General features: G+C 38.0%; 1 protein-coding gene and 1 long non-coding RNA gene across 9 annotated transcripts in view; one reads left to right on the top strand and one right to left on the bottom strand.

Annotated features, from left to right (window-relative positions):
- Positions 1-15,096, top strand: part of XRCC4 (X-ray repair cross complementing 4) — a 172,498-nt gene that overhangs the window by 62,010 nt on the left and 95,392 nt on the right. For all 8 annotated transcript variants that reach the window (XM_078386389.1, XM_072992589.2, XM_078386391.1 and 5 more), the window contains exon 6: positions 493-596. In XM_078386389.1, the coding sequence (XP_078242515.1) occupies positions 493-596 (104 nt within the window). The remainder of the gene's footprint in view (positions 1-492; positions 597-15,096) is intronic.
- The window catches only part of LOC144587055 (uncharacterized), a 663,623-nt gene that overhangs the window by 568,905 nt on the left and 79,622 nt on the right, over positions 1-15,096 (bottom strand). The window lies entirely within an intron of this gene.

Below are 15,096 nucleotides of genomic sequence, written 5' to 3'. Positions count from 1 at the left end.
TGAAGCCAAAATAAACCATTCGTCTAGATGGGCGGGGTATAAATCTAATAGAATAAATAAATAAATAAAATTAATAAATAAATTAGATAAATTATGTGCCTGTATGTCCATGGATTTAATTTGTTTTTTGCGAGGAAGCAAACTTTGAATTCAAACAAATAGTGCAGTGCAGGAAGGCTGTTAACTTCCTGTTACAATGTGTTTTATTGCACATGTTTGTTGGCTTTAACACTCCAGGATTATATGATAAAATGTATAAATGGACATTTTGCCTGAGACAGTCTTTATTTCTGGTAGATCATATGTTGTGGCAGGATATAAAGGCTATACCATATCACTCATATTTTGGTTCTGTTAAAACAGTTCCCCTTTGCATTCCTGGATATCTGCGTGTGTATTTTACTGAACTCAGATGATTGTGTCCTATCTCTTGGTAAAGAAATATAAAATTGCCATCTGATGAGAGTAAAAAATGTCTTTTCATTGTTGCAGGGACAGCATAGCCACATCAGAAAGTAAAGTTGAAAGAGATGTTTATGAAGGAAGCACTGATGAGGAGAGTGAGAATTTGACACAGCCCTCCACATCTGCACCAGGTAAGGAAGAACAAGTTGGTTAGAGATGTTGTCCCGTATGTGCTATAGTAATATAATATAGTGAAGCCCAGACCTGTCAGAAACAATACAAAAAGATAATGCCTTACAGAAACATAATGCAAAAACCTAAAATAAAAATTCTCCAAAACGAAATACAGCTCACCACTCTTTTTAACTTAAAATATACAGTGGTGCTTTGCTTAACAGCGATAATCCGTTCCAGGAAAATCGCTGTTAAGCGAAAACATCGTAAAGCCAAAAAAAAACCAAACCCATTGAAACGCATTGAAACCCCTTCAATGTGTTCCAATGGGGTCAAAACTCACCGTCCAGCGAAGATCCTCCATAGGGCAGCGTTTTCGCTGCCTGTCTTGCAAGGAATCTGTCCCAGAAAACAGTGGGGAGCCATTTTGTTTACCTGGCGGCCATTTTGAAACTGCCGATCAGCTGTTTTAAAATCGACATTTTGCGAAGAATTGGTTCCCGAAGCAGGGAACCAATCATCACAAAGCGAAAAAAACCCATTTAGACCATCGTTTTGCAAACCCAATTGCGATCGCAAAAAGATCGTCGTAATGTGGTTTCGTCGTAATGCGGGGCAATCGTAAAACGAGGCACCACTGTATATTAGGAGAAAGCCTATTAATACATGAATCTCTTATATTTTCAAGATAAAGGAGGGGGGTATTTGGGATGTGTATCACCCTTCCTAAAGCTCTATGGGAGCACAATACTTCACTTGTCTGTTCACAATCCAAACAATGCACACTAGTTTCTGCCTAGAGAGGTTCTGCTTTGTATATAAGAGTGGATGTGTTTGTGTGAGAGAGGCAGTTAGTACTATTAGTGCTGCCAGATAGAGTCTGCAGGTTAGAATATGAGTGGTTGTGAATAAATGTGTGAAGAGATTGTGAATAAAAGTGATCTTTTTGCTACATTTGTCAAAGCATGTTTCTATCTGGAACAGAAAGTGTTCAAATTTATTTATTTATTATTATAACCAATGAAAGTAAAGGCTTATAATTATCAGTAGAAAAACATCCAAACCTTCCCCTTGTGTTAAGCAAAGTGAATCCTCACCAGTCTGGAAGGACAGTGAAGTGAATAAAGTTAAGTTTGGAAAAAAAAGCGTATATAATTCATGTACTGTAATTCCTAAGTAATGAAAATGATCAGAGGAAGTTTTAATGCTTGGGTGGATAATTGCTATTAATAGAGTATCTGCCTGTACATAGAGTTCCAAGGAGTCTCCGTTTAAAAGGCCTGGAAGCTCTCTTTCATCTTCATGATGAAAAGCTCTCCACAGGATACTTTTTCCTGCTTTGGAATAGTACAACAGACACATTTGCAATAAGGTGTTTGTAAAACAGTGCAAGAGATTTACAGGAATATGTGAGCCAGAAGCAATATGAATTATATTTTTATCCTGTTTTATTATGAAGTCAAATTATAGCCAGGGTACAAAAAACAGTGGAATATTCAGAATATTGGTATTCTGAAATCAAATTGAAAATTAATTTCAGATTTCCATATTATTATATCTTAGCTCTAGGAGCAAATATGAAATATTCTGTTCATTATCTGTGGCTCCATATGATGGTTGAACTGTAGGAGAGTAAAGCTGCTAATTCCAAAATCTATCTGCAAATGGATATTTCTATATATTTGAAAGACAGCTTATTCTTGTGGAATGATACCATATCAATTCCCTTCCTCCCCCAAACTGAATCTGTCAACATAGGCTTTTATTAACAGCAGCCTTTGGAGCTTATTGTATAAATTGGGTTAAGGGGTGTGCTAGCAAAGCACATGACAAATAGTGAGATCTGCATTGAGTGAAGGGCCTCTTTATTTTTATGCTATACTACTACTACTACTAACAACAACAACAACAACAACAACAACAACGATGATGATGATGAAACACCCATGGGAACGTCAGGTAGAGAAGGTGTCAGAAAATGAGGAAGTCAAGATCTTGTGGCATTTTCAGATCCAAACTGATAGGCACCTTGAACATAACACATTAGACATAGTAGCAATATTATGGAAAAAATGTCTGGATCATTGATATTGCAATTCCAGGGGACGCCAGAGTTGAAGATAACAAATTGGAAAAGCTAACAAAATACAGAGATCTGGCAATCAAAACATCTTGCTTATGGATGAATCACACACTTCAGTGGTCCCCGTAGTCATCGGGGCTTTGGGAAAAATATCAAGAAATTTCACACAGCATTATAAGCAGTTGCAGATATCAGAAGCAACTCCATAATTGCTACAAAAAACTGCAATATTAGGAACAACATACATATTGTGCCAATCTGTAACAGTCTCCCTCCGGCGATTCGCGCAGCCCCCACGCTGGGCACCTTTAAAACCCAATTAAAAACATGGCTGTTTATTCAGGCCTTCCCTCCAGCCAACTCTTGATTTGTTTCTTACTTTTCCTTTTTATCGTTACTGCTGTTCTTGTTTGATTATTATGTATTTGTCTATGTTTTATTATTTGATTTTATATTTGGAAGCTGCCTAGAGTGGTTCGGTGGGCCAGATAGGCGGGGTATAAATTAAATAATTAAATAAATAAATAAATAAATATTTAACAGATACTTAGGTTTTTGGTTGTTGTGGTAGCCCCTAAAAGCTCCCCCTCTCCCAATATCTCAGGAAAATGATTTTTATCAAATCATTTCTTTTTTATTAATAAAACAATGAATGAGCAGATAGATTAAGATTGGATATTTATTTATTTATTTGTTTGTTTATTTAATTTATACCCCGCCCATCTGGTCTAAAAGACCACTCTAGGTGGCTAGACCACTCTAGGTAGTGCTTCAGCATTTATTTCCAGGAGATAGATGGGCTTGTTGAAGAAGTGGAAAGACAAAAGTGCTGTTTGAACCAATGTTCGGTTTTCTGGTATTCAGATAATCTAGAATCCAACATGGTTGAAAAACTAGAGGAAGCATTTATAAAGAAAGAATTTGGAAAAGCATGTGCTATCCGAGCGCTACTTCAGAGAACATAGTATATATTTTGGACAAGAAAGTAGTATAAGAAGCAGACTTAATACAAATCCAAGAAAAATTTATTATGGCAGAGGGATTGGACATTTCTTTCACATAAACGTTCATACATCGACACTGCAAGGTCTCTCACCCCCTCCCTCTGAATGAGTATGTTGAATCAAATTAGCAAGAACATAATAGCCTTTTCAGGGGAAAAAACAAAGACTTCTTAGCACTTTATATAGGAAATTGCTCTTACATTAATTCTAAAACCTATAAATAATGCTGAGGCAATGCCAGTGCTCTGACATTTGGTCTTAAATGGATTTTAAACAGACACAGTGTGTGCATAGGTTGAATTGGAAGGATCTTTGTAAATCATTTTATTTTCTCCTGTGTTCAAAACAAATTAGAGTGTAATGTTTACAGATCTCTCAGCTGTTTATAGTTCTTACCTGACTATGCTTTCTTTGGCAAAGAACAGCAGCTCTGGGAAACAGGTTTATTTTGTTTACTTATGTTGCTACTCAGACTGGGTAGTTACAGCTGTCTTTTGGCAAAATGATCCTCACATCTCTAATCTGCAAAGAGTAGTTTATCCCACTTTTAGTCATTCTTTCTCAAAACACTCCAGAGTTGTTCTTTGATAGAAATTACTACCCTGTTTCCCCGAAAATAAAACCGAACCTGGAAATAAGCCCTAGTATGATTTTTCAGGATACTTGTAATATAAGCCCTACCCCCAAATAAAGCCCCAGTTAAGTGAAACCCTGCCCTCCATCATTGTGCAGCAACCAGAAGATGACATGACAGTATTTGAATAAATGTACGGTAGATTGTTGTACTGTACGTGAAAAAAATAAAATATCCCCTGAAAATAAACCCTAATGTGTTTTTTGGAGCAAAATTTAATATAAGACCCTGTCTTATTTTCGGGGAATCACGGTATTAAAAGTGCTCCATTCATTACTGGGGCCATATCTGGTGTGTATTCGTGGGGTGCTTTTGTTGCATTTTCAGCTATCAGGATGACATGATTGGTTGGTTTCTTCGTTTTAAAATGTAAAATCACCTTCTTGTTATTTGCAGAACAAGTCTTCAAAAGAATTGAATACCAAACAGGGGTCATAAATCATTACTATGTGTAAAATGCAACCAAACACCACTGTCTTTTAGAGCCTTCCATGGATATCTTACCACTGTATTCTAACTCATATGTCTGAAGAAGTGGACAATGTTCCATGGTAGCTTACATTAAAATATAGTAGTTAGTTTTTAAAGTGCCACAGTGTCCTTTTTTGCTTTTGTTTTGTATTTATTGAAATACTTGCTTAATGCAGTTTTACCTAAAAAGAAGGAAATATTGCACTGTGTTTGCACAATACTTATTTGTTGGGTAATTTAATTTATGACATTCTATTGCACAAAGAGAATAAATGTACCCAAACCGGTCCATTATCCTATTTGGCTTTGGCTGAGTTATTTTATGTTTTAAATTATATGGAAAACAACGTAGGAATTAGAGATGTACAGATTTATGTTTTTGTGTGACAAATTCTAGAATTCCCTAGGCAGCATGCTGCTTGGGGAACTCTGGGAACTGTCATCGAAAAAACATAAATCTGCACATCTCTATGTATTAGGAAAGAATAGGAAATCATCTGCACTCTGTGCTGCTTGGAACCAAATTAAACTTACAGCTACCATTGCAAAATAGGAGCTATGAATCATGCTCACTGCTTCATAAGACACAACAGAATTAACTTCCTGCAGCTTACACCTTTCCTTCCCATTTCAAAAAGTGGGCAGCAATATGAATCAAGAGGAGGAATGAACACTGTGGCATCAGAGTAGAGTATTATGGAGGGAATTGCTAATATTGGCCATTAGAAATGGGCACAAACTGCCAGTTTGGTGGTTCATAATGGCTCGTTCTTCAGACACACAGATGTTCCGTGGGTGCTCCGGCTTTCCTTCCCTGACTTCTCCAGTGGGCTCCCATTCAGAGATGGTGTCCTAGGCTTCCCTGCCCTGACTCCTCCTCTGAGTTGGTGAGTGGAGGAGGCGGGGTAAGAAACCCATGGAACACCTGTATGTCCAAATAATGAACCATTATGAACCGATGAACCAGTGGTTCATACCAATCTTTATAAAGACAACAGTAGTAGCTGATGCTAAAGGCCTGATCTTTTAAATACAGTAGTGATCCTTATTGTGTAATTTGAGATTGAAATGAAAAGTTTCTTCGTAGTGGCCTCTGTGAATGCACACAAATGGGTTTATCCTGCGCCTGCGCAAAACGTTTGGAAGATTCTAGAGCTAGGGAAAAAAGGTCAGTTCCCCCCCCCCCGCAGGGTATGAGCTCTGCCTCCTCAACCTTCCTTCCAGTTTCCTCTTTTCTGCTGTTCAAGTAGGTTAGGAAACTAGAGCGCTAAGGAAAGTGATTTTAGCCTTGTTAAATCTATCTTTTAAATTTTCTTCTATATTATTATTTATATTACTCTACTTGCTTTCTGACAATAGAAACTCCAGCTTATCCCTTTTCCCGTTCTATTGTTTTCCCCCCTTCCCTCAACATTTCCCCCCTTTTCTTTCCCTTTTTGTTTTATGGACCCTCAGGACTTTAAGAAGTGCTCCGTTTGTCTTCGACAAATTCCACCTACAGATGGGCACAATCTTTGTCTTTTTTGTTTGGGGGAAACCCATCTCACCCAGTTGTGCAGGAGATTTTCCAAGCAGACTATTAAGCTGCAGCTCCAACAACTGAAATCTTTTCTCTACGAAAAATCTCTCAACCCTGCTATGGAGACTACAGCCCTCCCTTCCTCCAGCCCTTCTCGCCAGGAGACTGCAAAAGCAACTACTAGCCCTGTTGCCCAGTCTCTATCCAGGATGACTTCTTCATCTGATGTATCCGAAGCTCCTGATGCAGATGCCACTGGCAATATCTCACAGTCCCCCTTGGAGGACTACGCATCATATGCACAACTTATCTTGCGCATGGCAAAGACTCTAAAACTTGACGCACAAATTTTTCAAAAAGAACTGTACTTGGTTTTTCATGATATGGAGCAGGGCAAAACACCTCCTCCTAGTTTGAGCTTCATACTGGCACTCCTTACTTTGGTTAAGGACTCTTGGGATAAGTCGCCTTCAACTCTCCAAATCCAACAAAAGATTGAACACTGTTACAAATCTCATGGCTCGGACTCGGATAAGAAGCTGACAGTCAGCTCCAGGTCTTGTTTTTGCTGACTGTATAGAGATTCTCCATCTTTGGCTGCAGAGAATATAATCAATCTGATTTCAGTATTGCCCATCTGGTGATGTCGATGTTGGAAAAGAGTGTTTGTGATGACCAGCTTGTTCTCTTGATAAAACTCTATTAGCTTTTGCCCTGCCTCATTTTGAACTCCAAGGCCAAACTTACCTGTTGTTCCTTTTATCTCTTGACTCCCTACTTTAGCATTCCAGTCCCCTATAATGAGAAGAGCATCTACCTTTGGTGTCAGTTCTAGAAGGTGCTGTATTCATAGAATTGGTCAATTTCAGCCTCTTCAGCATTGGTGCTTGGTGCATAAACTTGGATAACTGTGATGTTGAAAGGTCTGCCTTGGATTTGCATTGACATCATTCTATCATTTTTGAGATCGTATTTCAGTACAGTTTTTCTGACTCTTTTGTTGACTATGAGGGCCACTCCATTCCTTCTACGGGTTTCTTGCCCACAATAATAGATATGATAAACGTCTGAATTGAATTCACCCATTCCTGTCCATTTTAGTTCACTGATGCCCAGGATGTCAATGTTGATTCTTGCCATCCCCTGTTTGTCCACATCCAGCTTCCCAAGGTTCATAGATCTTACATTCCAGGTCCCTATGCAGCATTTTTCTTTGCAGCATCTGACTTTCCTTTCACTTCCAGGCGCGTCTGCATCTGAGCGTCCTTTCGGCTTTGACCCAACCACTTAATTAGCTCTGGAGCTACTTGTACTTGTACTCCACTCTTCCTCAGTAGCAGGTTGGACACCTTCCAACCTGAGGGTCCCATCTTCCAGCGTCATATCTTTTAGCCTTTTGTTTCTGTCCATGGAGTTTTCTTGGCAAAGATACTGGAGTGGCTTGCCAGTTCCTGTTCCAGGTGGATCACGTTTAGTCAGAACTCTCCACTATGACCTGTCCGTCTTGGGTGTCCCTGCATGGCATAGCCCATAACGTCCCTGAATTACTTGAGCCCCTTCTCCACGACAAGGCAGCAATCCATGAAGGGGACATTACTACTACCTAGTTATATTATAGCTAATATAACCAGCATGGGTCTTCTAACATTCTTATCGATAAGTAGAAGGAAGGATTCTCATATTTTTAGACAAAAGACAAAAAGAGTAATCACCCTATAATATAACATTACTACTACTTAGTTATATTATAGGGTGATTACTTTTTTGCCTATTGTCTAAAAATATGAGATTCCTTCCTTCTACGATAAGAATGTTAGAAGAACCATGCTGGATTAGATCCAGTCTGCTCCCACTGTGGCCAATCAAATGTCTCTAGGAACCCCACATGCAAATGAGACTAAATAGGGTGTAAAGTGGAAGTAAAATAAAAACCAGCTTCCTGAATAATAATTTCTTAAATTGATAGATCAACCTTTGAGGCTGATGCTTCAAACATAGTTGTAGCCGGGTATCTAAAGCTCTAGGTGAACATGCAGTATTCAATGCTTCTTTCTTTCCAAAGTTTTTTGCAGCTTGCATACAGATTCTCTGCAGCAGCCTATGCATCTAGTATTCTTTCCTTCTAGGAAGAAAGTGCATGTGTACATACACAAAACTCAGAGCAAGCTCAGAAGTACTGGCTTTTAAGATGCAAATAACCAATTGGATGCCTCTGAAAAATCCAAGCAACAAGATAGCAGCAATAGTACTTTTGACTAGTCCTCACAAATTGCAGAGGATATACCATCTGTACAAAATGTTCAGTTGGTGTCTGTATAAATCTAGGATCTTTTTCCTTTGAGAAAAGTAATAAAAGAACAAAGCACATAAACACAGCAAGTACAAGAGTGTTGTTTTTTAAAAAAGAAAACTATTTTGACGCTTCCAGTTTATAAAAATACATGAGCAGCAATGACCTTTTTGTAATTTGTGCAAATTACAATATGTACAGTTTGTACAAGCCACACAATTTGTGTAAGATATGCAAATTGTTACTAGAAAATATGTCCTGTGTCATAAAGCATGAAGAAAATCTGCAGTTCATTGTCAGAAAAGAGAAGCATGGATTTCGATTTGTAAGCATTTACATCTCAAAGAGATGCATTGTATTTTTTCATGAGAAAGAAGGAAACAGAGTATTTTATACAGCAATAAATAACTTCCTTGCATAGAAAAGTAAAACTGCCTGGGGTTGGAAGTGGGTTGTCTCAGTGTTGTGCTTCAGCTGGAAAGACCCTATAAGAAGGTGAAGTTAGGTGGCAGCGAGAAATTAAGCAGATGTTCACTACATCCATAATTAATATGTGCCATCAAGTTGAATCTGACTTTTCTGGAGTTTTCTAAGTACAGAGGTTTACCATTGCCTTCTTCTGGAGCCACCCAGGGATTGTGCAGTACATCCAAGGCTACACAGGTTGGCTGTTTCTTCCAGGAAGTATAATGGAGAATCCTGCTCCTGACCTCTGGCTGCACCTAGGTACCCAAATTGAACTTTCCAGCCAGCTATTGTACTCCTGCTTCTGCCTTCTTGGGGCCATTGCTGACAATTCATTTGGAAGAAGATAGCAAAGATTCTGTTCTCAGGTTACGTAGCAATTTGTAAATTAAAACCAGTACTTTGAATTTTTTTCCAGGAACACACTAAGTCTTAACAGATCTTTCAGTGCCAGTTAAACATGTTCTTTGCAATGAGTTCTTGTTTTTTTTTTAAATCTGATCACCATATTTTTGACCCATTAGTGACACTGTACACATTTCAGAGGCAACCTCAATATGTAATTAATTGAAATAATCAGATATAGGCAGAGCTAACTCTGTTCCCAGTAAGATCATCACTTCAGATGGCAGAGCACAGGAGATGGCATATTTGTGGTCCCCAGTTGCACCGTGAGAGACTGTGTGCCACTCTGGGGATCTGTTCTGGAGAGTTCTCCAGAGCTGTTCTGTTATCTGAATGACTGAATTTAAGTGGATTGGTGCCCACCTTCTCACTTGTCCACTCAGAAAGAGGATCAAGAGGCAGTTGCAACACTAGACAGCAAGTTGCCTGCTGAGAAAGGAGCAGGAATGGGAGGGCACTGCATGCTGTCTTCCAGTGACTATCTTATATTGCACCATTCTCTTGCCTGCATGTTGGTTCTGAGGTCTCACCCTCCTCTCCTGCCTTGGCTCCGAAGACAGGCATTTGAGTAACAAAAAAAATCAGCCACATGTGGGTTTTGGTGTAGCCAAGCCATGGCTATGGGTAGCAAAGTAATTTTTTTAGATGAAAATTGCTTATTTAAAGTATTTTAGCTACATTTAGTGCTGTGCACTTACTAACAAGACAAGGGCAGGCAGGCACAAGATATCATGTAGCAGTGCTAGCAAGGATCCTCATGCCCAGATACTTTGGCAAGCTGCTTTGATCACCCAAGTTGGTTGGCATACTGGCTGGCCAAAATGAGCCAAAAAATCTACATGTTCATGGTGTGGTTATACATTTGTGAACTATACTAGCTAATATAAGCCACAACATCTCTATAATATTTCTGTAAGCCATAAATTTTTGATTGTTATGGTGTGTAAGATATACAGTACTCTGGACAACACACTACCATTAGAGCTGAATATAGAGAAACTTTATTTTCCTATTGGCAGTAGATAGAAGTGTATTTTATCAGATAGAGAGAGAGAGAGAGAGATCTTCCTCTCTGCTGTGTCATAGAAAAATCTGGATTAGATTTAGGTGAAAGCCAAATGAAAATTGGTGGAAGAAACCTCAATAATTTAAGATACAACAATGACATCATTTTAGGTTTGTTTATTGGGTTACCAAATTGTTTCTGAATTATGGTGGCCCTTGTAAGACTTTTGAGGTAGGTTTCTGTGACCAACTGGGGATGTAAAGCCCTGCTCATACATTCTATCCACCACACCACACTGATTTTAAAAACCATGTTACTGGCACAACATAAAAATTACTTTTCCACAAATGAGTAAATAATTGAATAAACTCTCACTGCAGTTTCTCATTTAAATCAGTTGCATGAGGGTAAAATTGAGCTGTGTAGAGATCTGTAATATATATGTCATAATAAGCAGAATGGAAACTGTCTCCTAGGTGGGAGTCAAGCACACGGTGCAGTAATTAGCAGAGCAGAAAAAAATTAAAAACTTTAAAAACGGTTGACTTACGAATGTTACTTTGTCATGTATGCAAATGTCATTTTTGAAACACTACCTTATAATTCCAAGAATTTCTATCCGTCTGTTTTCATTTCTAGGCTGCTTTTCTCCTGGTGAGGGGACCCAAGGCAGCTCACAAAGGTTAAAATGAGCCACAGTAAAAACAAAAATAGATTGCAGGGTTAAAAACAATTAGATATGCAATAATAATTTTAAAAGCATTTAAAACATTTAAAAGTACACTTAGAAGAACAAAACCCAGCATCCAGCTTAAAAACACAGGTTTTTAATAATTGGCAAAAGGATAAAATGGAAAAAGCCAACCTTACTTCTTGAGCAAAAACATTCCCGAGCCTCTGAGTAGCCAACAGAGAAGGTTTTCTCTCCTCATGGCTATACTGTATAAACCTTCGATGTGACAGATCTAATGATGTACTGCAAGCAATCCAATCTCTAATGGTTTGCAGCCAATAACTTGCTATCATTCTTATTCTTCTGTCCCCTTTCGTTTTACTATGAAGGATCAGTTGTAACACTCTGCTCACTCTGTTTCTTACTATGTGGACGTAATTATTCTAATTTCAGCATTTTATGAATTTCATGATTTCTGGGTCTTTTTTTGTTCACCTTAGTACCTAGTTGGTCATGCTGTTGATCCAAGAAATTTCACAAGAAATCTACATTTAAAATGCTTCTATCTTTTTATAATTACCTCTGTTACAGTCTGTGATTTCATGCTGTAAAGTAGAATTGAGAATACATGGAACTGTACAGTGTGCATTCTGTTCAAATACCAGTTAATACAAAGCTATATTAAAAAATTCTAAAACACAGTCACATTGTCTTAAAAGTGACTATCAACAAACAAAGCCAGGTAATAGTGACCAAGGGTAGTATTTTATATTTTGTTGGTTTTAGTGTTACATGTGCATTGTACTTTGTGCAGATCAGAAGTCATTAAAGTCATCAAATTTTACATTGCAGTAACTTGTAGACTGTAAGTTTCACCTAAGCAAATTTTGTTCTCTGTTGTACATAATGTACATAAATAAATATAATTTTTACTTTTACTTTTGCATTATCATTTTATTCCAGGTTTTTGAAGAATAACTACATTAGCAAGCTTTTGTTTGAATTGCAAAGTCTTATTCAACTTTTCTATCTTGTTTTCTTATGTAGAAATTATAAAAGTTGAGATGATATTCCAGCTGTTATGAAAGTTTGCAAGATGCCAAATGTTTAGGTCTAGTCAAGTCCTCAGATTTAATTTATGTTCAAAGACTTGAATGTAATACAATGCTGAAATAAACCTGCTTAGAAAAAAATGTCTAGTGGCTCCTTAAAGACTAACAGGTTTTATTTGGTATAAGTGTGTAGAGAAACTCTTAAGTCAGGGAACTGTTGTGAGCAGTCAGCATTAGAATAGAGAACAGCTTGTCATTCAACGTTTACCGTAGTTTCTGAAACAGACATTCTTTCTTTCTCACACACATACACACATACAGACAAGAAATGTTTATCCTGTCAATATAGTTAGTTACTGAATGTTTTGCTAAGCATTTTACAGAAAATAATTTTGGGAAGAGGGGGAATAAACATGCTGGCAAGAAGTTTCAGATAACATAACTTTAATTCCTCAGCTTTCACCAGCTTTCTAATAGAGCTTTTACCTGCAATCCACGTCTAAGAAGTTTCAAAATATATTATAAAGCTTTCATTGTTGTGTTGTAAAGCAGGCCCTGACTCCTTTCATAGTCAAAACATTTTTATAGACTCCCATCAGTAGAGTTTCTTTCTTAATGAACCTGTAATTTAGAGGTTTCATTTTAAGTTTTAATTTTAACAGGATGACAGTTTATGTCATTGTTCAATATTATTAGTTAAAAATACATGTTTTTCTCACAAGCACTGAAGTCTTTAGTTTTAAATATGTTGTCTGTATCTTATCTCTATGTAGAAAAATTGGCTTGGATCCAAAGTTCCTGTCTCTGCTTACCAATGTTCTCTGATAGAACAACTTGAGTAGGAGTTTTTCCAGTAGCAGATGATTCCAGTAGTTTCAGACGCTTGACTGTACTTCATTCACCTAGGTTTCTTTGTTTGTTTCTTTGTTTGTTGCATATACAGTGGTGCCTCGCTTAACGGGCGCTCTGTTTAGCGACGGAATCGCTTAGCGATGACTTTTTCGGAGCATTTTTGTGCTTTGTTTAGCGATGTTCCCTCTGGGCGATTCTCGCTTAGCGATGGTTGGGACCATGCTTCGCATAGCGATTAAATTTTCTGTTCCCCTGTTTCGCTTAATGATGGTTTAAACAGCCTCATGTTTGCTGTTTTTTAAATGTTTTTCTGTTATTTATAAAGTTAGTTTACTGTTTAAAATGTTTGAAATCATAAAGTGTACTTAAACCCTTTGTTAACCAAATTTGACTTTGCTCTGACTCTTTTTTAATTTGTTGTTGTATTTTTTCCCTCATTGAGATGCATTGAATAGGTTTCAATGCATTTCAATTGGGGAACCGTGTTTCACTTAGCAATGTTTCCTATGGCGATTTTCGCTTAAGGACGGCAATTCGTTCCTATTGGAACGGATTATCCGGTTTTCAACGCATTTCAATGGGAAACTGCCTTTCGCTTAGCGATGAATCTGCTGCAACCCAAAGCTGTTTCTGCAAGTAAATCATCGTGTGTTTCCATGTCTGCCAGTAATACACAAAATAAACCTAGAATGTAAGGAAATGCCATCCACATCCAATTGTTGGCATCTCAAACCAAGGTGGGTGATACCTGCCCTCAACATCTGGCCAAGATGATGGGGGGGTTCTACCTCCCTCCCCCACCCCCAAGGTCTGCAGTGCCTCATGAGATGAAGACTACAATGGTGTCTCGACTTACGACCACAATCCGTTCCAGAAGATGGATGTCACTCGAAATGGTCGTAAGTCGAAGCACCATTTCCCATAGGAATGCACTGAAATGTAATTAATCCCTTCTGCTGAAGGGGGGGGAGAAATGCAATCAAGTGTGCAAGACCCATTGGAAATGCACAGAAAACAAATAAAGCACATCGGAAATGCACAGAGAACAAGAGCAGATCGGAAATGCAAAGAAAACAAAGGAAAAAGCAACCAAACACCCCAAGACCAATGAGAAATTGGGGGGGGGGAAGCGAAAAAACAAACAAAGCCCCAAAGACCCATTGGAATTGGGGAAAAACCCAAAAAGCAACCAAACCCCCCAAGACCCATCGGAAATGGGGGGGGGACCAAAAAACAAACAAACCTCCCAAGACCCATTGGAAATGGGGGAACCAAAAAACAAACTAACCCCCCAAAACCCATCACAGCACAGAAACATAACTCCCCAGCTCAAAACCATTTGAAACCATTAGGATTGAACCCTAACCCTAAACTAAATTGTAGCCTGGCTGCCTAACACATTCTATGGAACACGGTTGTAGAAAATCTCTTAACTTAGTCAACATTCTTTTAGCATTGAAAATACTGACTCTGAATTGCATTCAATTGCATTCTGTACACATAACTGTCTTCCCAACTTCTCTGATTCAAGGCATGAGGAACCCTTTAGAATACTACATGAAGTGGACACTGTCCCTGTTGGCGCAGGAGTGTTGGTGGAAATCACTACTCACTCACAAATATAAACATATTCCTTCTGCAGACTTCATTACTGTAACATGCAGTTGCCGCACTCTTTGTAACATCTTGCTTGATAGATTGGGGTTTTTTTTACATCAAAAGCTTGCACAGAAACTTGTTCTGACTTTTCAGTTAGCTTAATAAAAACATTGCCGCAACATGGAATTTGACATTTATCTTATGACCTGTGTGATTTACCATGCATTTTGCAGAATGCTGCTCTGGCAGTTGATTTTAAATTGGTTAAATAATGAATCCTCTATTTAGATTGTGAATTTGTAGGCATGTTAACCTGATGCTGTATATGGTACAGCTCCCTGTTTTCAGATATATAACATTGTTAATAATAAATATTAATAAATATATTCATTTGCATTTTAATCATTCTTGACCTAATCTATAGCAAGCTTCCATAATTTTCATCCAAAATTCTTAAAATATGT

Source organism: Pogona vitticeps, chromosome 2 (genome assembly GCF_051106095.1).
Source record: "Pogona vitticeps strain Pit_001003342236 chromosome 2, PviZW2.1, whole genome shotgun sequence".
NCBI lineage: Eukaryota > Metazoa > Chordata > Lepidosauria > Squamata > Agamidae > Pogona > Pogona vitticeps.
This window is presented reverse-complemented; position numbering and strand designations above follow the sequence as displayed.